Here is a 19,886-nt window from a genome sequence, read left to right on the forward strand (position 1 = left end):
TATTTTGAGATTTGTAAAATATGCCCACCACCTGCCAATCAGTTCTCACCGGGCAGAGTTTGGTTTACGCAACAAGATTCACACAAAACTCGAGTGGCATGTCCATGCTGTGTTCGAGGCCGAGTTGCAACTTGTTTGTAATTCCCGTACCTACAACTGATAAAAGCCACGGAAGACTTAAATTTTCACCTCATCAACTTGCGTATTCTTCTCAGCGAGCAGTTTTTTCACCATTTACGGAATGATGTCAAATCTGTTTGAACAAACAGCCTGTAAGTAATGTTACTTGACAGGAATGCCACTTCTGAGTTTTACTTAATTAACCTCATTATCATTTTAGCCAAACATTATATACACAAGTCAAAATTTCAAAATGTAAAGCCAACCTTTATTGAATTCTCCATTTATGTAAATCATTATATAGCGTGGGCGGCACGGTGGTGTAGTGGTTAGCGCTGTCGCCTCACAGCAAGAAGGTCCTGGGTTCGAGCCCCGGGGCTGGTGAGGGCCTTTCTGTATGGAGTTTGCATGTTCTCCCCGTGGCCGCGTGGGTTTCCTCCGGGTGCTCCGGTTTCCCCCACAGTCCAAAGACATGCAGGTTAGGTTAACTGGTGACTCTAAATTGAGCGTAGGTGTGAATGTGAGTGTGAATGGTTGTCTGTGTCTATGTGTCAGCCCTGTGATGACCTGGCGACTTGTCCAGGGTGTACCCCGCCTTTCGCCCGTAGTCAGCTGGGATAGGCTCCAGCTTGCCTGCGACCCTGTAGAAGGATAAAGCGGCTAGAGATAATAAGATGAGATTATATAGCGTCCATCTCTTGCTCTCTTAATAAGAAAGCTGTGAAGTCTTATTCCCTTTTTGTGCTGTACAATGCATTCATGTAAATTTATTTATTTTCCTGTTTTTTTTTTTTTTTTACTATTATTTCCATGCCATAACCCCTGGCAGACTGTTATATATGTTTTTTATACAAAATGTATGCAATGCTATCTAACAATTAAAAAAAAAAAAGTAAGTAATGTTACTTTTGACCTTTTGTGTTGGTGGAACATTAGAATAATATTCTGCACATTTGAGTCTAATATCTGAAGAGGTCATAAAATAAATCTGAACTGACAGATTCTGTGCTGTTTTTTTAATAGGTAAAGGAAATGAAGTTTGAACCCCACCAGTCTATCGAGCTTGGCAAGAAATTGCATTTCGTTGCAGATCGGTGCTTGCAGCAATAGGTTTATATTATTGTGAATATTTTTTCATAGAAATTATAGTTGATGTAACTGTTGAACAATAGTTCACGTTGTTGGACCATTATTGTACAGAATAATTTAAAAAAATTATCACACATGATGTGTACGCATGCGCTATGAATTGACGCTCGGCGTGAAATGTTCGCGCATGCGCAGGAGGGATCGGGTCGCGACTTTGACACCAGACCACTAGGTGGCAGTAGTATACACCACATCGGTCTGCTCTTTCCCAGAGCAGAGGAACTTTTTTTTTTTTTAAAGATGGAGGTGTGTTTCTGTGGCCTTGTTGCTCTCCTCAACTAAAGAAACTTTCCCCCCAGCTGCTTGACCTCAAAGTTTTTAAAATCATTTAAATCCTCACACCCTTTGTATTTATACATGATTATTTTATATATTTATCAATCCCACAGCGAAACATGGAAGTATGTTTTGTTTTTGTATAATTTGATTTATATATCCTGAAGTATTCACTGAACGATGAATGAAAGTTGTGAGTTCACAGCCCAGTGCTATAAAGGTCCGGCCTGGACTGTATTCTGTAATATAGGGTTATTTACATATTTATTACATGTCTATAACGCTTAGTAATCCTGCTGTATGAGAATGAAAGGTAATTGGAAGTTTGTCTTAGTTATTTCAGCAAGTCATGTCAATTAAAAGATCGGGAGTTGATTCTGTAGCTTTTGGCTTTGTGGTTTATTGCAGTTGTCTCTTCACGTGAGGATCGAAGAGATTACGTCATGGCAGACGCTCCTGAGGCTTAAATGGAGACTCGAACATCTCAAAAACAGGTATTTTCACCTTGAGTCCAAATATAGCTGATCGGTCAAGACACGACATGATTTGAGTGAGTATGAAGACAGGAACAGTTCATTATCAACCACTCCATCAAGTCTTACCTCCTCAGGGTAAATCATTGAATTTGGAATTTTAACTCTGCTGAAAGATAATAGAAGCTTTACCATCAGTCATCTAAATATTCGTGCAATGCTTCCGTGTGCAGTTCAATGTTTAAGTGACACTTGCGTGGTCATATAAGAAATACAGTGCAGTAAAAATACAACGGCAACATCCGATACAAGCGCACAGTTGGCTACGGTGACACTTCTACTTTTTACAATATTAAACTCCTGGAGCAATTTGACTGATTTAAAAAGAAACAAATATGCACATTGCTTTGGGTTGTTCTTGATTTAGACAGAAGGAGGAGTCGTTTTAGTTATATTTTTTCTTCCTTGAAACCGTGACCGGCGTTATGCTGCATTCATGTGCTATGGGAATTGTGGTAAATACCAAACGCCGACATGGAAAGTACACATGAACGCCCCCTCTTGTGGTATTTTCCACTGGGCAACTCGTAGAAAATTTTGATACACGAGTTGCCGAGATGAGATGAACTTTAACCTTTTCAACATGGCGGCGAGCGGTACAAGACACTTGAATGTTAAGCATTGTACGCTACTAAAGTTTTTTTTTTACTAGTACTAGTGGGTAGTTTTTTGTGTCTATGCAATGTTGCATCATTCACAAATATAATACGTTAGAAATCCGTTTCCTTTAAAAATGTGTTATGGTTTGTTTTTACCTATCCAGAGCAGACGCTGGCGGCACGGTGGTGTAGTGGTTAGCGCTGTCGCCTCACAGCAAGAAGGTCCGGGTTCGAGCCCCGGGGCCGGCGAGGGCCTTTCTGTGTGGAGTTTGCATGTTCTCCCCGTGTCCGCGTGGGTTTCCTCCGGGTGCTCCGGTTTCCCCCACAGTCCAAAGACATGCAGGTTAGGTTAACTGGTGACTCTAAATTGAGCGTAGGTGTGAATGGTTGTCTGTGTCTATGTGTCAGCCCTGTGATGACCTGGCGACTTGTCCAGGGTGTACCCCGCCTTTCGCCCATAGTCAGCTGGGATAGGCTCCAGCTTGCCTGCGACCCTGTGGAAGGATAAAGCAGCTAGAGATAATGAGATGAGCAGACGCTATTGCTAACGGTAGCTAACTAACTATTGCTAACTTGAATCTGGTCCACCATCTTTAATTTGTCAACAACAAAAGCATGTGAACACAACACACTGGTAAATACCACTTCCCATAGCACATGAACGCAGCATTAATTGTTACATCCCTGGAAGAAAATAATTAGGATCTTTCAATTGGACGGACTGCACCCCCATCTAGTGGATAGAAACACACAGCAGTTTCTCTGTTCAATAGAACACACACCCCAGCAAAGAAGCTCTCTTCATTTAATACTTTACAACACAACAGAAAATGCAAACTGAACTGATGTGATTTGTATCTGATACAAAATACAGGGTAAGAACAAATGTATGACACAAACCTGTTTTTAAAAAAAAAAAAAAAACCACCCACATTGAACCTAAAGTATATCCAGGCAGTATTAAAACATCCGAGAGCCGAGGCAATAAGAAAAACAGGCACATGTGCTTCCCTTCAATACTGCTGAAACAGAATGAACCTCCATCTCCACTTCTTTTCATGTTAATGTTAATAGCAAAATTCAATTTGAAAAATATTCCGTGAATCGTTATTAATTTAAAAAAAAAAAAAAAAAAAAACTATGATTAGAGATTAAGGCACAGTGTTTAAGCTTTCATATTGCATGAGAAGGCATGAGAAGGCAGAAAAGAACAGCCCAAAGCAAAATCAGAGATATATATTCAGAACAAACAAAAAATAAAAGAAACCTGAAGAGAAACAGAAATGACCGTGACTTGTAATCATGTTATCCCCCTTTGACAGGATCACAACACTTACAAGACTGTAAAATGGCTATAAATGAAATTTTTCATTTATCTTTCATTTATTTAGACATGTGCCAATATATCAGTAACAAAATATGTAAATGTTAACATAAAATTAATCACTACCCCTGTGTTTTATTCACCAGTCTTCTTAGGATCCTTACTTTATCCAGATTTAAATGAGAATGTTTCCGTGTCCTTTTCAGAGAAAAGGATCCTGGAATTCTGTTCATGAATTAATTCAAAACTGAGAAATAGGTTAGAAATCAAGTAAAATACAACACTGTAAACCAATTTAAAAAACCGAGGCTGTTATTGTAATTTGCAAATCAAACATCAGCACATGCCTACTCTCAAGTAACACAAAGCTTAATCAAACTGAGTTTTAATTTGTTTGAGAAACAAAGTGCGACTGGAACTGCCTCAGATTTTCTTACGTGATGTACTTCATACAAATCGTGCAAAACATGCACACGGACACAACGGATAAGATTCTGACTGCTTGGTGGAATTATGCAGGAAAAAAAAAAGTGTACAAGCAAGTTTCTGATTTGAATAAACAGGAACATATTTTAAAAAAAAAAAAAAAGGAAATTAGGTGTTTAACGGTTCCAATGGTTTTGTTTCTTCAAAAACTCATCCAGCTTCAATAAACTGAACACGACGCACTGGGAAAGTGTATTAAGATCTGGAGTCGAGTGCAAGAGTCATTTCTAAATAGTGTGAAAGTGTTATTTGAAGTCCCAGTGAATACGTAGAATAAATATTTCAAAACATTTTCATGCTGTAATGATGAGATATTAAAGTGTGGAAGGTCTAAGTGCACGTGACGTGTGTACTGAAGGCACGTTGTGTGTGCAAGTTTCTAAACCATAAAGCTTGCAGTTGGTACAAAGTGAAAAGCACGAGAGCAAATTGTGTCAAATGTGAAACAGTCCAGTGGCTTATTAGCGCATGCAGGTGTGCGCGCGCGTGTGTATACACATTTTATATGTACATACATATGTTTTTATATACACACACACGCACGTCAGTGAGAAATACAGTTGAGTGCAAAAGTTTGTGCACCCCAATCCTTTTTCAAAGTCACATTTAGGCGTGTCCTGTAATACAGACAATACGAAAGAGGCCCAGATTAACACAAAACTGTTTTGGGTGGATCCTCACAGGCTCTCGAATAAATCTAGACCGGAGTTCAAACTGATTTTGACATGAAAAACAAGCAAAGATGTGCCAGTAGATCTGGCAGAGAGTTGGAATGGATAGACAGACGCACCAACGTTGCGAACAAGAAAATCCGAGCGGGGGGGGGGCGTTGGCGTTATTGTATATTGGTGGTTGAGTGGCTTCAAATGTGCACCAAGGAACAGTACAATAACAAAACAAGAAATACAACATGGCAGTAACCATTCTGACCACACTCACTGTGAAGTGAAAGTAAATCACACTTGCATGGCTGGCATCAGGTTTCTACTGAGTGCATTTTATTGTGTAAAAATCTTTTCAGGCGTCTCCCGTATCGCTGGAACAAGGGATGAAAAATTGTCAGCGTTGTGGCTAAATAGTGGCACCTCAGGATATAACTGAAAAAAACAGCGACTTCAGCTTTAATAAAGATGGTTCTAAAGTAAAGGATGAACATACAGAACACACAAATTTATTCGAGAATATCTGTATTTATAAAAATCACATTCAGAAAGGGGGATACTCACTTCTGAACTGATCATTTTAACTTTTTAACTACAAACATTTGACTTATTTATTATGATGTAGGAACACGTCTGTTGTGCTGCTGGTAGACTTTTTTGCACTCAATTGTATCGTCAGTGAACGACAAACGATTAGTAACGATGAAAAAAAACAAAACAATTTAAGGCACATAGAGAACTCCTGCACTGAGCAACACGACCGAAACGGATGCTTTCTGCTTAAACCCAAAACCGAACAGGCAGCGTGAACGTTCTGCACAGTGAAAACAGCAGCCGGACTGGACCAACCGAGAGACAAAACCTCATCATATCAAACTTTTACTTTAGGACGAGTCTGTGTGAACCCGCAATGGCATTCTCGAATTTCTGATTGGCTTGAAAGGAGCGTGAGGAGTCTGCCTTATCCGATTAGGCGCTGCCTCCCTGCTCCATGTTGGAGGAAGACTGAGCAGGCTTGTGGAATGGAGTCTCCTTAAAGATGAACCAACAGTTTCCTGCCCATAGGATGAGATTGAGAAAGCCGAAGACCTAAAAAAAAAAAAAAAAAAAGTAGGAGGTTTGTACCGTGTCTCTCTCTCTCTCATTCATACTCTCTCACACAGAGTTAACTCTCATGTCCCCCCCCAAAAGAGATGCTTGTCTCACCACAGAGGAATTAAGGCGTCCCATGGCAGGGTAGAGTTTGGTCTCACACGGTGGCTTGCAATCACTGAGCAGTAGATCAGGGTTGGTTGCATATTTCACGTCAGTCAGACCTTTTCCCCATGCAGAGGATGAGACGAGCCACAGGAACGCAAAGATCCCAGTCAGAATCAGATCCTGGACGGAAAAAATCCACACCAACAGAGTAAGGAGCAGATCTCTATTGCCCATTTGTACATTTTTACACATGCGAGTTCCTGCATATCTGCAGATCCCTGCTACGAAACTCTAACCAAAGCTTTGTACCTGTATTTGGGTTTAAAACAATGGGCATGGCCTGAACTGGTCGGGTGACTTTTTTTTTTTTTGAAAGTTAAATATAAAGCCGGCTATGGACAAAAATCATGCAAATTTATTTGGTCCCATTTCCCAAAATATAAACAAACTTGTAACCCAATTTCACTGCCCCAACCCTGACCATGCAGTTCCCCAGGATGAATTAATCAACACTGTAAATCAGCGTCATCTTATGTCCCATGAGCATCATGTTTGGTTCACGTCCGTTTGCTCGTGTTTGTTTAGAAGCATGTTGTGGGATCGCAGGATCCCAGTCCCTGTGAAAACTTTTAAACAAGCTTTCTTAAAATGAACAGCTAAATGAGTAATGCACCTCTGATTTGAAGCTGTATTCCAAATCAACTATTTGTTTTTGTTGACATCCCGACTGCAGGAAACAGGAGTTAAACTGGATTAAGAACAATGGTATTCCTCTCTCTCACACACACATTTTGTAATGTTTCTGTGTTGTGCTTTGGAAGAGTATTTCTCAGTGCATTGTCATCTCACGGACTCCATTCTCGCTCACTCACAACAATAGGTCCTCGGGTGGTTTCTCTGTAGATGTGCTGGTAGCCCAGGTACAGAATGAGGGTGAAGGTGCAGTACAGGAAAGCAAAGACGCCCACGGACACAAAGAACTCAGCGGAGGAAGAGAAATTCCCTCTCAGGAACATAAGGGAGGTGGCGCTGCCGTTGCACTGCGGGATGTGATACGACGAACTCGAAAGTCTAACAAAGAGAGAGGTGACGAAGCAGATGGTTACTGACGGGTCTGATATTAAATCGAGCTTTACACTGAAAGTGCACGCTGTTCATCAGATTAAATAACACTGATCTAATCAAACAAGGCAGGAGCAACAGGTTTAGTTAAACAGACTGATGACTGACAGCAGACAAACTGCAAACGATCCGGTCTGTGTCAGGAATAAAACATGACAAGAAATGCTCGAATAGGAAAATACTATTGTTTTACCACAGCACTTTTTGACATTTATTTACCGATTCATGAATGACATCCTGCTTTTTAACCATTTATGGTTCCATTTAATGCTGTGGAACATCCACGAAACAAGTTATCCCTTACATCAGGGGTGGGCAAACTTTTTGGCTCAGGGGCCACATTGACTTTTGAAATTTGCCAGGCGGGCCGGGCCAGCACCAAATTCATACATATCGAACATAAACCGTTAAAGCTTTAGTGTTCTTGTAAGGCCTTCACTGACAGAGACCCAAATGCAGATCAGATTGACATTTATTTTAGTTCTCAGTCAACAAAGGCAGAGCAGAAAAATGTTTGCAGTTCAATAGATTGGCACATAAAAAAAATATATATACACATAAAAACAAACACCAGCACTACAGCAGCCACCCACGACAACCAAAATTACTAAGAGTTATACTTTTTATATTATTATGTCTGTAAACATGTGACTACCATCTTATTACAGCTCCAACATAGTTTTAAAAAGAGAAAGTGTTAATACTCACATTCACTCAGCAACCGCTGAGCTGTATTCGTCCGTTCTTGCGCTGACTGGTTGTTAGCATAATTAGCATGCTTGGAGGAAAAGTGCCGTTTGATGTTATATTCCTTTAAAACTGCAACGGTTTCTTTGCAAATAAGGCATGTAGCCTTTGATCGGACTTCAGCAAAAAAATATTTAGTTGTCCATTCTTTATTGAACACCCTGCACTCACTGTCCACTTTTCTTTTTTTAGGACCACTCACTGTAAAGTTTTATCCTGTGTTCTCGAGATCACCAGTGGCACGGGCGCCAGAATGACTTCCATGGCACGCGCTGCACCACTCTGCAAATGTAATCTCGCGTGAATACGACTGACTGGAAAGACGGATCTCTAGAACACCTGTCTACGTGATAACACTGATGCTTATAGTTTATAGATCTGCTCAATCGTGTTTATATGATTGTCTTCTGCGGGCCGGATTAAAAACGCCAACGGGCCGGATGTGGCCCGCGGGCCGTAGTTTGCCCACCTCTGCCTTACATTATAGCAGCTGTCAACAGTAGTTCCCTCACCACCTTTTATTTATTTTCTCTGTCTTGAAGTTGATGGAAAGATGGGAGGGAAGCAAAGTAAACCCAGCTCGCCATGTTACTAAGAACCTTCCAAGTGGGGGGGGAAAAAAAAAAAACCTTCTGTCCTGAAGCTCCTCTAATGGCACAACAATCCTCAGAATCTTAAAGATTATGTGGCGCATACAGATGAGTGTGTGTAACCTGTTACGATAGAAACAATCAGCATAAACAGCAACACAGCCTAGAACGGGGTCATATTTTACAACCCCAATTCCAAAAAAGTTGGGACAAAGTACAAATTGTAAATAAAAACGGAATGCAATGATGTGGAAGTTTAAAAATTCCATATTTTATTCAGAATAGAACATAGATGACATATCAAATGTTTAAACTAAGAAAATGTATCATTTAAAGAGAAAAATTAGGTGATTTTAAATTTCATGACAACACCACATCTCAAAAAAGTTGGGACAAGGCCATGTTTACCACTGTGAGACATCCCCTTTTCTCTTTACAACAGTCTGTAAACGTCTGGGGACTGAGGAGACAAGTTGCTCAAGTTTAGGGATAGGAATGTTAACCCATTCTTGCCTAATGTAGGATTCTAGTTGCTCAACTGTCTTAGGTCTTTTTTGTCGTATCTTCCGTTTTATGATGCGCCAAATGTTTTCCATGGGTGAAAGATCTGGACTGCAGGCTGGCCAGTTCAGTACCCGGACCCTTCTTCTACGCAGCCATGATGCTGTAATTGATGCAGTATGTGGTTTGGCATTGTCATGTTGGAAAATGCAAGGTCTTCCCTGAAAGAGACGTCGTCTGGATGGGAGCATATGTTGCTCTAGAACCTGGATATACCTTTCAGCATTGATGGTGTCTTTCCAGATGTGTAAGCTGCCCATGCCACACGCACTAATGCAACCCCGTACCATCAGAGATGCAGGCTTCTGAACTGAGCGCTGATAACAACTCGGGTCGTCCTTCTCCTCTTTAGTCCGAATGACACGGCGTCCCTGATTTCCATAAAGAACTTCAAATTTTGATTCGTCTGACCACAGAACAGTTTTCCACTTTGCCACAGTCCATTTTAAATGAGCCTTGGCCCAGAGAAGACGTCTGCGCTTCTGGATCACGTTTAGATACGGCTTCTTCTTTGAACTATAGAGTTTTAGCTGGCAACGGCGGATGGCACGGTGAATTGTGTTCACAGATAATGTTCTCTGGAAATATTCCTGAGCCCATTTTGTGATTTCCAATACAGAAGCATGCCTGTATGTGATGCAGTGCCGCCTAAGGGCCCGAAGATCACGGGCACCCGGTATGGTTTTCCGGCCTTGACCCTTACGCACAGAGATTCTTCCAGATTCTCTGAATCTTTTGATGATATTATGCACTGTAGATGATGACATGTTCAAACTCTTTGCAATTTTACACTGTCGAACTCCTTTCTGATATTGCTCCACTATTTGTGGGCGCAGAATTAGGGGGATTGGTGATCCTCTTCCCATCTTTACTTCTGAGAGCCGCTGCCACTCCAAGATGCTCTTTTTATACCCAGTCATGTTAATGACCTATTGCCAATTGACCTAATGAGTTGCAATTTGGTCCTCCAGCTGTTCCTTTTTTGTACCTTTAACTTTTCCAGCCTCTTATTGCCCCTGTCCCAACTTTTTTGAGATGTGTTGCTGTCATGAAATTTCAAATGAGCCAATATTTGGCATGAAATTTCAAAATGTCTCACTTTCGACATTTGATATGTTGTCCATGTTCTATTGTGAATACAATATCAGTTTTTGAGATTTGTAAATTATTGCAATCTGTTTATTTACAATTTGTACTTTGTCCCAACTTTTTTGGAATCGGGGTTGTACATCGAAGCACACTTGCAGCACCCGACAGTGGAGAACCGCTAAAAATAATGACAGTGCGATCATCGTATTGTGATTTACCTGAACGGATAGCTGAAGTGCGCAGTAATGTTGTGTTGAGATTTATCTGGGCAGTTGAGTACCATGGCCAGGGACCCCTGGTATCCGCCAGTGGTGGCGAAGGCAAATATGGTGAAGAGCTGCAACACAAAACGACATGAGACTCTGAGATGGACGTGCATTTAACGTCACAAGAACGTACAAAAATACTGAGGGTGGGACAGACAGACAGACAGACAGACAGTGTTGCTCTTATCCTAAGCGTAGTCGACTGGTCAAGACGTTCAGTGCATTTTCTTTCTTTTTAAGTTTTACACTGCAGCTACGCATGTAATATAGGTAACAAAAAACATCCAGTTCTTCAGCAGTCACACAGACATGCTGTTACAGTGTACGTGAGTGTATAAGCACACCAACAGTTTCAACGAGGTCACTGAAAGCAAGTACATACTGCAAATACTGAGCTACGTATTTTAGGAATTTTGGTGCCATCGACTTCCACAGTTGGTTACGTCAGGCTCAGAGCCCGAGTGTAAAACTAAAACCCAAACTGTTCCTTTCAGAGTAATGTTTTCACTTTTGTCTTTTCTGACACCTTAAATGTGACTCGCATTATTAATATCTAATGTGAGGTATTGGAGCAATATAATAGCTCTCCAAAAAATTGAGTGAATGTGCTGTTGAGCTGCTTTTCCACATTGTTTCTCCTTCTCAATCGCCAGCGCTTTTTACGTGCAATCCTACAGGAAGCACAACATGGGCAGAAAACATTGCCGTCAGCATTTTTTTTTTTGTGCACAGTGAATGAGGCTTCCAAAGTTGAATCGATTTCAGAAAAGCCCCCAGTGATGAAAAGCGGTTTTTAAAAACGTCCTGACGAATCAGGTTGCAAGTTTAGGGTGTGGCTGAGTAAAACTAAACATGTTCCAGTGGAAAGATGAGCCTTTTTGATGAGTGTGTGTGGGAGGGAGATATAATGGTACACTATACATTTTAGTCGATATTATACACAATTATTGCCTGCTTTTGTTTTCATCCCTTTTTAACAATCTTTCCCCTTCACATCTCTTCTCCAAACAACGTGAATCCGTCCCTCCTCCGTTTCCCTTTCTGTTCCTCGCCGCATTTCTCTGACTCAGCTTCGATCCAATCTGTGTGACCACCGCTTCCTGTCTCTCAGGAAGAACCCGCTTACAGGTCGTTTTCAGAATCACCAGAGTCATCAGCTCTGCGTTTTTCACGGACTCTGAGGTTCAGGTCAACGACAACCGAAGGCCACTGAAACTCGGTCGTTCTCTGAAGAAGTAGTGATTCCAGTCGGATCAACAGGACGCTCCATGGTGAGAATAAAACCGGAGCAGTGGCCACAACAGGGCTGATGGAGGACAGACGTGTCTGTGTGGTATTGTAAATAACTTTCGCTCGGTGATAGATGAGGGGAAGGGATTCCTTTCAGAGCTGTGTACCATCACAAGTGGAATTTAAAATCACCTCCAACATCCACAGATCGAGCTCACACAATGCTCAAAAACAGAAAGTGTGTTTTTATGAAAATAAGATGTATTGTATTGTGTGTACAGTGGATTATATGCTGTGTATAGAGGACATTTTGAGCTGGAAGAACATTCAGCAGCTAAAAGTGATGCACTGAAAGCTAGTTAACGCAAAGTACCCTGTTACTACAATCAGAAACGTTTAGTTTTGTTCACAGGATCCGGTCATGACTCATTTATTGTCCATTTTTGTGCACAGATCATCTTGTGTTTTGTTAGACTCTAAAACTCCATGCTTGTATTTGTTCTTTGTTTGCTTTACATTTAAAATTTAGCATCAGCGGAAACGCTTTAGGAAACAGAACATTGTGGTTATTGTTTTGCTTTGCTGAAACATTCTATAAAAGGATATTTCTGTTGCATATTTAATGAGTTACATTATGAGGGAGGACTGACATCCAAAAACGAGAAAAAAAAAAAAAACCCACCACACCCAGTGACATGATTAACTGTAACTGACTCACTGTTTGGTCTCGGATCCACTGAAACTCCGCTTTGTGAATCTTTGTCATCTTCTGCATCTGAACCTTAACATTAGCAATCTTCAGAATTTCTCAATTGTCTTTCGAAGTCATCAGATCGTAAGGTAGCTGACGGAGGTTAATAATTACACCATCGTTCTAAATGTAGCTCTCCCAGACGGAGAGCCCCTCCTCGCTGCCAGATTAAACTTTACCATGAACACCTTCACATTCTCAGACTCACTATTTAAAGAATAAACCACAGTCAAACAAGCATGGCTTGGTATAATGGTCTGGGGCTCAGATTTTTTTCCCCCCATTCACATCTCCCTGCTTCATTTTCCGTTCTGTCCCTTGCTGGATTTCCACTAAAAGTGAAGAAAAAAAGTTGGGGTTATGTCCTTGACCAGGTGAATCAATCACTGTTCAGTTCAGGTTATAACTGGCATAATTACAGTTTTAAGACAATACGCTTGTTTTAGGGAAAAAAAAAAAAAGAAGATGCGAAAAGCACCGGGTGTTTGCATCACTGTCGTGACATCACTTTAGTTCTCAACATTTGTCTCTAATAACAGTTGGACGGACTGTTGAGGCAAATACAGACTTGCTCATAACGAACACACCAACAGTTTCAGTCATACGACCGTGTGTTAATCCTGAAAAATAAAAGATGACCTCTTCCTGCAGAACAAAATGCATTGACGGCTAGAAGTCCACTCGGAGACAGCACACCCCTCCACGAAGGACAACAGGCTACTCTTCAATGATCTGCAACCACAACCACTCGACGTCTGGATACATTTTCAAAACCATTAGAATTACGTGTATCCCAGAGGATTGCTGGTACCCAGGAACGGAGTGATCTGGAGGAATTGTAGTTCAACGTTGGCTATGTTTTGTCACGACTGAACTTTAATGCCATCTACTGGATTTTAATAAGATGTATGGCATTCTTGGGCACAAACTTCCAGCAAGGAAAATGCTGGATCTGGCAACGTTAGGGAAAGGGAGACTAAATTTATGGATCCAAAATTTAATGGGTTCTTCCTTGGGCCATGCTACACCTTTCCACCAAGTTTCATGGAAATCGGATCTGTAGCTTTTGTGCAATAATGCTTACGGATAGGTCGGAAATAGCACCATTATTGCACAGACACATTGCATGTTTAAAACCTGTATGAACTGACCTCAAATTATTTGTTGCACACTATTAACTGGTAAATTTAAAGGGGGGGGGGGGGGGGGGGGGGACACTTGCATGACCGGCAGAAATCTCATCTCATTATCTGTAGCCGCTTTATCCTGTTCTACAGGGTCGCAGGCAAGCTGGAGCCTATCCCAGCTGACTACGGGCGAAAGGCGGGGTACACCCTGGACAAGTTGCCAGGTCATCACAGGGCTGACACATAGACACAGACAACCATTCACACTCACATTCACACCTACGCTCAATTTAGAGTCACCAGTTAACCTAACCTGCATGTCTTTGGACTGTGGGGGAAACCGGAGCACCCGGAGGAAACCCACGCGGACACGGGGAGAACATGCAAACTCCACACAGAAAGGCCCTCGCCGGCCACGGGGCTCGAACCCGGACCTTCTTGCTGTGAGGCGACAGCGCTAACCACTACACCACCGTGCCGCCCACCGGCAGAAATAAAATAATCTTTACGAGAAACAATAAGAGGTTGCTGATGATTCAAATCAAAATCACACCCACTGATCCAGTGTGAGACAAACTGAACCAAATGAGAAAGACTGTCTGATGTCACATGGTTTTATTTCTGAAACCATATATGTGTGAAAATCTGAAAATGTCTCTGGTGCTAAAAATAACAGCCAAATAATAGACTACGTAGAGGAATGCTTTAGTTTCTGTCTGACTTTAGATTTGGACCTGAAATAACTGCGTATTAATGACCAGCGTGACACGATCGGAGCCCGCACTGTAAAATCAACCTGCGAGCCCAAACTTCAGACTACAGAGTGCCAGTAAACCACCAAGACGGTGTCAGGTCATCAGCTTTCACACTCAACACTTTTACTTTCCCTTTGGATGAGTGCATGCAAAGCAAACCTCAAGCAGCTATCGTCAGGCCCATCTCACACGCGACGGAACACAAACACTTCATCTCTGTAGCAGGTGTTGGGCGGGAGGCGTCCTGGCACCCACTACGAGCACATGGTGCCATGTTCATGCCAGAATGCACACCTACACGCTGCCGCTAAAGACCGCTTTTGTTTCAGATGAATCGTTTGACTGCACGCCGCGGGTTGCTCTTTCATTTTTAATACGCCGGAGCGACTCGACTGAAAAGCTCCCCTCTCATTCATCTTCTTGTACATCATCATGTTTATTATAATAACGTTTCCAACCTTCCTGCAACATCATTTACTTCTAATCCCATTGCAACACTGCGCTGAAACAGTTTCATACATCAGAGGCTCGCTGTTCTTCATCATCATCATCCCTGTTCAGGCAAACCACGATACACAACAGATCACAGCTGGATTTTAAAAAAAATATGAAAAGCAGAAACACGTCTGGTTCTCAGGAAACAGTGTGATCATGTTCAGGCTTCCTGGAAGCTCGAAATGAAACATGAGGCGTGTTTATCGTGCAATATTTTAAAAATGAATCAGCAAGTGATGCTGTATACTTTTTTTAAAATTTATTCTCACATTTAATATTATTATTTTCCGTGTGAACGAGTTAGTTGCTTTTAAAAACAGCATTGACAGCTACACACAACGGAACCTGGCAGCCAAAATTCTCTCAAAATCTTCCGCTTTTAACCAAGCAAACCTCGCGGCAATGTTTGTTTACAAATTGTCACAATCATTCTCTAGCGCGGAAATTTTACATCGCCGACGTGGCCCTTTTCCAGTTTTTTGATGTCTGTTGGTATGTTTTTCTCTTGTAAATATGCGTGAAGAATACCTAATGAGAACTTGTCCAGCATTTCATGACTGATTTGATTTCTCAATTATTAGCTCATCTGGCTGACAGGTGACGAGCTTATGCCATCGCGTGTTGTCCATCCGGCCAGCGTCGTCCACATTTCACGAAAATCGCTTCTTCTCTTTCAGTTCTTCACTGATTTTTATTCTTTTTGGCAGGAAGGTAGGTCTGCTTGGGGTGCTTATAGCTCCTACCCAAATCTGCATAATTGCAATTAATATAAATGAAGGTATGGAGTAATTAATTGATTCCGAACGAGCAGTTTCCACACAAATCACTTCTCCCTCAATCCTTCACCGATTTTGATTCTTTCCGTCATGAACGTAGGGGTACCTAGGGTGCATATAACTTCTACCCAGATTTGCTTAATTATTAATGAAGTTATGGACTAATTAAACCTTAATGAGCAATTCCACAAAAATCGCTTCTTCCCAGTCAATTCCTCACCGTTTTGGATTCTTTCTGGTAAATAGGTCGGTATTCCTAGGGTGGATATCGCCTCTATATATAGCTTGCAACATTTATTGTGCAAGGTGGCCCACTTTAGAGCGTTCCTTCTGGACTAGACAGGACCGGAGTGAGCTACGCCGTCATTGGCGGTCTCGTTTTATTTCAAAACTGAAATTTACACTTTCGTTCAGCATATACATATTTTCAGAATTATAATTACAAATACTCCTGTATCAGGTCATTTTCAAAAGCCGTCATTTCAAGTGACGTGCTGATTACAGCTGGGCGATACGACGCAATATCATATTGACATTGTGATCAATTATGTCATCGGACTCTTGTGAGATCATATGGATATTGTGGATAATGTATTTTTTCATCTTAGCCAACTTTAAAGAAATCGTCAATGTTTTACTGGACGTGAAGCACATCATGTATGGTAGAAACGTCTTCAAAGCACGATATGATCCTTTTGCCCATATCACCCTCCTTGTTCCGTGCCACACCGCGATTTGCTTTCTTCATCGTTTTACCATCAGTCATTTATTAAAGGATGGTTTCAAAGTTGCTCCCTGAAAAAAGGTTGAATGTGGTCGGATTGCTTCACGATCAAGCGATTAAAATGCTGCTCTCCAGCACAGGAAGTTGTTTATCTTTAACCCCAGAGTTATTTTTTAACACACTGGTCACAGTGTGAGTGCAGACCACCTCAAGTTTTTCTGCTTTAAACACAAACCAAAATCAGCCACCTGCTTGTTCTTGTGGACAAGACGGCGACTGTAACGTTGTGTTTGTGTGTTAAACAGGACACGGCACGTTTCCTGGTAACACCCCTCCTGCTTCAGTATGATCACGATATGAGCTGCTCAGCACCTTCTCCTTGTCCCGCCTTAACCAAACAAAAAAAGAAACTTCCTTTCTGAGAATGGGTGCTCCTACACTATAAGCTGTGAGAAGGATGGAGGGATAAGTGTGTGTGAGTTGCTGGCTTGCTTTTCCATTCACATGAAATGTTCCTCGGTTGGTTTTCAGTGCTGCCCTGAAATCCTACACCTGTTAATTTACATTACTGCTTTACAGCCCACAGGGAGATAAAACCTTACGAGACAGATGTACGGATGACGGACCAGCTCACTCACATGAACGACATCGTGATCATAAACTTTCTCTGACATGGTTCAAATTTCAATCTGTTCTTTTTCTGGTGGTGAGGAGATCATTACAGTATTTACACCATGTGTTTACTGTGAGAGTCGATACATTACACACTCTCACACACACACAAACAAAAACTGCTTCGGGAAAAGGAAAAAAAAAACATTTACAAGGTAAAAACACAGCTCTTCTTGTTTAGCCCAAGCACTATTTCAACAAAGGGTACATCTGGAAAAGGTTCTCCATGCTTTAACCTTGTGCTCAAACATGAACAACTGTAACTGATATAAGGTTGCGATGCAGAGCAGCTGGAGCTCAGAATATTACCCAAGGGTGTGGTGTGTGTAGGGGGGGGTCCATCTAGCTTTGCAGGGTGTTATGCCGAGTGTTGCTCAAGTGTGCGTCCAGAACTGATCTAAGAGCAGCTAATTAAAGTGAACACTGAGAAACAAGCTCTGGGTGGAAGACTGCGTGTGAACTTGGCATGGGAGTGATATGCATGGCTGATCCAAGTCCGCGTCAAGCAGTCGATCTTTTATCATCGAATGAAAAAGCGATAAGAGTGATATGTGCAAAAACGGCCTTGAGGAGGAACTGCGATGTGAAGAAAAAAATTCCTGTCTGGCACAAAATATCGTGTGTTTGAAAATTGAAAAAAATTCTTACCTTTTCCTCAGAAAATAAATGTATATTTCCAGGTTGAACTATTTAGAAAGGTTATTAACCATGTTATAAAAAGGAAACTTGACTATAATTTTTTTCTGTGGAGATAATTTCTATTTTTTTATAATAATAATAATAATAATAAATAATTAATCCATAACTTTCCCAACAAAATGTTCTTGAAATCTCAGTCTGAAAGAATTAATGTGCAAGATCTACATTTTAAACACAGCATATTTTTGGTGTTTAGGAATAATAATAAACAATATTTTCCTAAATAAATCTCAAATTAAAAAATAATTACATTGGTACGTGTTAGTCTACTTGTAATTTTATTTAATACATAAGTTCAGCTATTCATATCAAATAAAAGTGCTGTATTTCGTTAGAAGGGTTTGTTGAGACGCTGGGTGCAAAAGTTTGTGCCCCCATACTGCAATCCACCTCCAGAGTCACGTGATCAGGTTCACCTTGAACACTAACATATGCCCATATTTGTGTGCTTTTTCCCCCTTCTGCACTGTTTAGACAACAATACGGTGAAAATTTATCCACATAAAGTCAGAGACTACTTTTAGAAAGCAATGCTTCTCTCTCTCTCTCTCTCACACACACACACACACCTATTTACTCATCCAGAAACTCACCCACTCCAGAAGGCGAATAAACCCCAGCGGCTCTTTTAAGGGTCCCAAGTCAAGCCTGAAACCCGACAGCAGCTTCTACATGGAAATAAAAAAAACATAAAAACTATTTTCAACAAACGGCCGCCACTTTTAAATCCGTTTTCGTATGACAGCTGCCTCAAATTACGTTAAAACGAGTGAAAAGTCGGGCCGAATCCCAAACCACTCGCCGATCCGTAATGTAGTGCACCACATCTGGTGCGAACGCCGTACTTTGACATTATGACGTAGTGCACCTATGTAGGGATGACAGAGCGATTTGGGATGCGGCCTCGCGCAGAGCAACAAGCTGGCTAATCAGTTAGCAACGCCAGTTTCGCGCAGCAGAAAAAGGAAAAATAAATTTACCTGAAAAAACTCCATACTGTTATAGTTCAACTGATCGAGCTGGCTCTGTGTTAATGCAAAAACACGGAAGTTTTGACTTGTAGTGGATAAAATAGCGCAAAAAAGCTGACAATCCGAGGCGGAGGAGTGAGAGAGAAAAAGAGAGAGAGATTTGGCTGTCGGTTAAACTTGTCAAACTTTCTAACCCGCAGCAAATCACGTGACCACATTTCCCTCTTAAAGGACCAGACTTTCATTTCTCTCCAAATGGATCACTCATTGGACGCTAAAAGTTTGTGCACCCCTGACCATCACACCCATATGGACTTGTTGATCATGGCATTCCACATTTAGTCCTCTCTTTTCTGTGATAATAAATAAAGTCCACTCTTCTAGGAAAGCTTTTCCACAAGATTTTGGAGAGTCATTGTGTTGTGGGGATTTGTGAGAGTGTATGTGGGGATGCCCAGCATGTTTGCCATGCTGACCCAGAGACGCCTGCGCTGGCTAGGCCACGTCAGCCGCATGGACGACGGCCGCATCCCAAAGGACGTGCTGTATGGTGAGCTGGCCACAGGCTCCAGACCCACAGGACGACCCGCGCTACGCTACAAGGACGTGTGCAAGCGCGACCTGAGGGCAGCCGGCTTCAACCCCGCAGACCTGGAGACGGCGGCCTCGGACCGTACCGACTGGCGGTCCACCACCAAGGCCGTCGTTGGGAAAGCCGAGGAAAGGAGAGAGATCCAGTGGGGGGAGAGGAGGCTCCGACGACAACGGAGACTGCAGACGGCATCAACAGACGCCCGACCAAGCAACTTCACCTGCAGCAGCTGTAACAGACCGTGCGGCTCACGCATCGGCCTATACAGTCATACCACGCGCTGCAACTCGACAACTGATGGATGACCCTTGTCGCAGATCACCATGATCTTTCGAGATCGAAGGAGCCAACATGTGAAGATGCAAGGAGT

General features: G+C 41.8%; 1 protein-coding gene across 1 annotated transcript; it reads right to left on the minus strand.

Annotated features, from left to right (window-relative positions):
- Positions 1-3,468: 3,468 nt before the first annotated feature.
- Positions 3,469-19,127, minus strand: sypl2a (synaptophysin-like 2a). The gene is made up of 6 exons (XM_060910138.1): positions 18,934-19,127; positions 18,547-18,621; positions 10,677-10,795; positions 7,222-7,420; positions 6,356-6,529; positions 3,469-6,238 (listed from the first exon to the last, which is right to left on the minus strand). The coding sequence occupies exons 1-6, from the start codon at positions 18,946-18,948 to the stop codon at positions 6,119-6,121; spliced, it is 702 nt and encodes a 233-aa protein (XP_060766121.1). The 5' UTR covers positions 18,949-19,127; the 3' UTR covers positions 3,469-6,118.
- Between the last annotated feature and the right edge of the window lie 759 nt (positions 19,128-19,886).

Source organism: Neoarius graeffei, chromosome 26 (assembly GCF_027579695.1).
Source record: "Neoarius graeffei isolate fNeoGra1 chromosome 26, fNeoGra1.pri, whole genome shotgun sequence".
Lineage (NCBI taxonomy): Eukaryota > Metazoa > Chordata > Actinopteri > Siluriformes > Ariidae > Neoarius > Neoarius graeffei.

Bases quoted from the DNA above. Each gene is read 5' to 3' on its own strand.
- sypl2a (XM_060910138.1), bottom strand. The intron at 6,530-7,221 runs GTGAGTGAGCGA...TTTTCCGTCCAG, and splicing joins CCACCCGAGGACCTATTGTT to GATCTGATTCTGACTGGGAT. The intron at 6,239-6,355 runs GTGAGACAAGCA...TTTTTTTTTTAG, and splicing joins GACGCCTTAATTCCTCTGTG to GTCTTCGGCTTTCTCAATCT.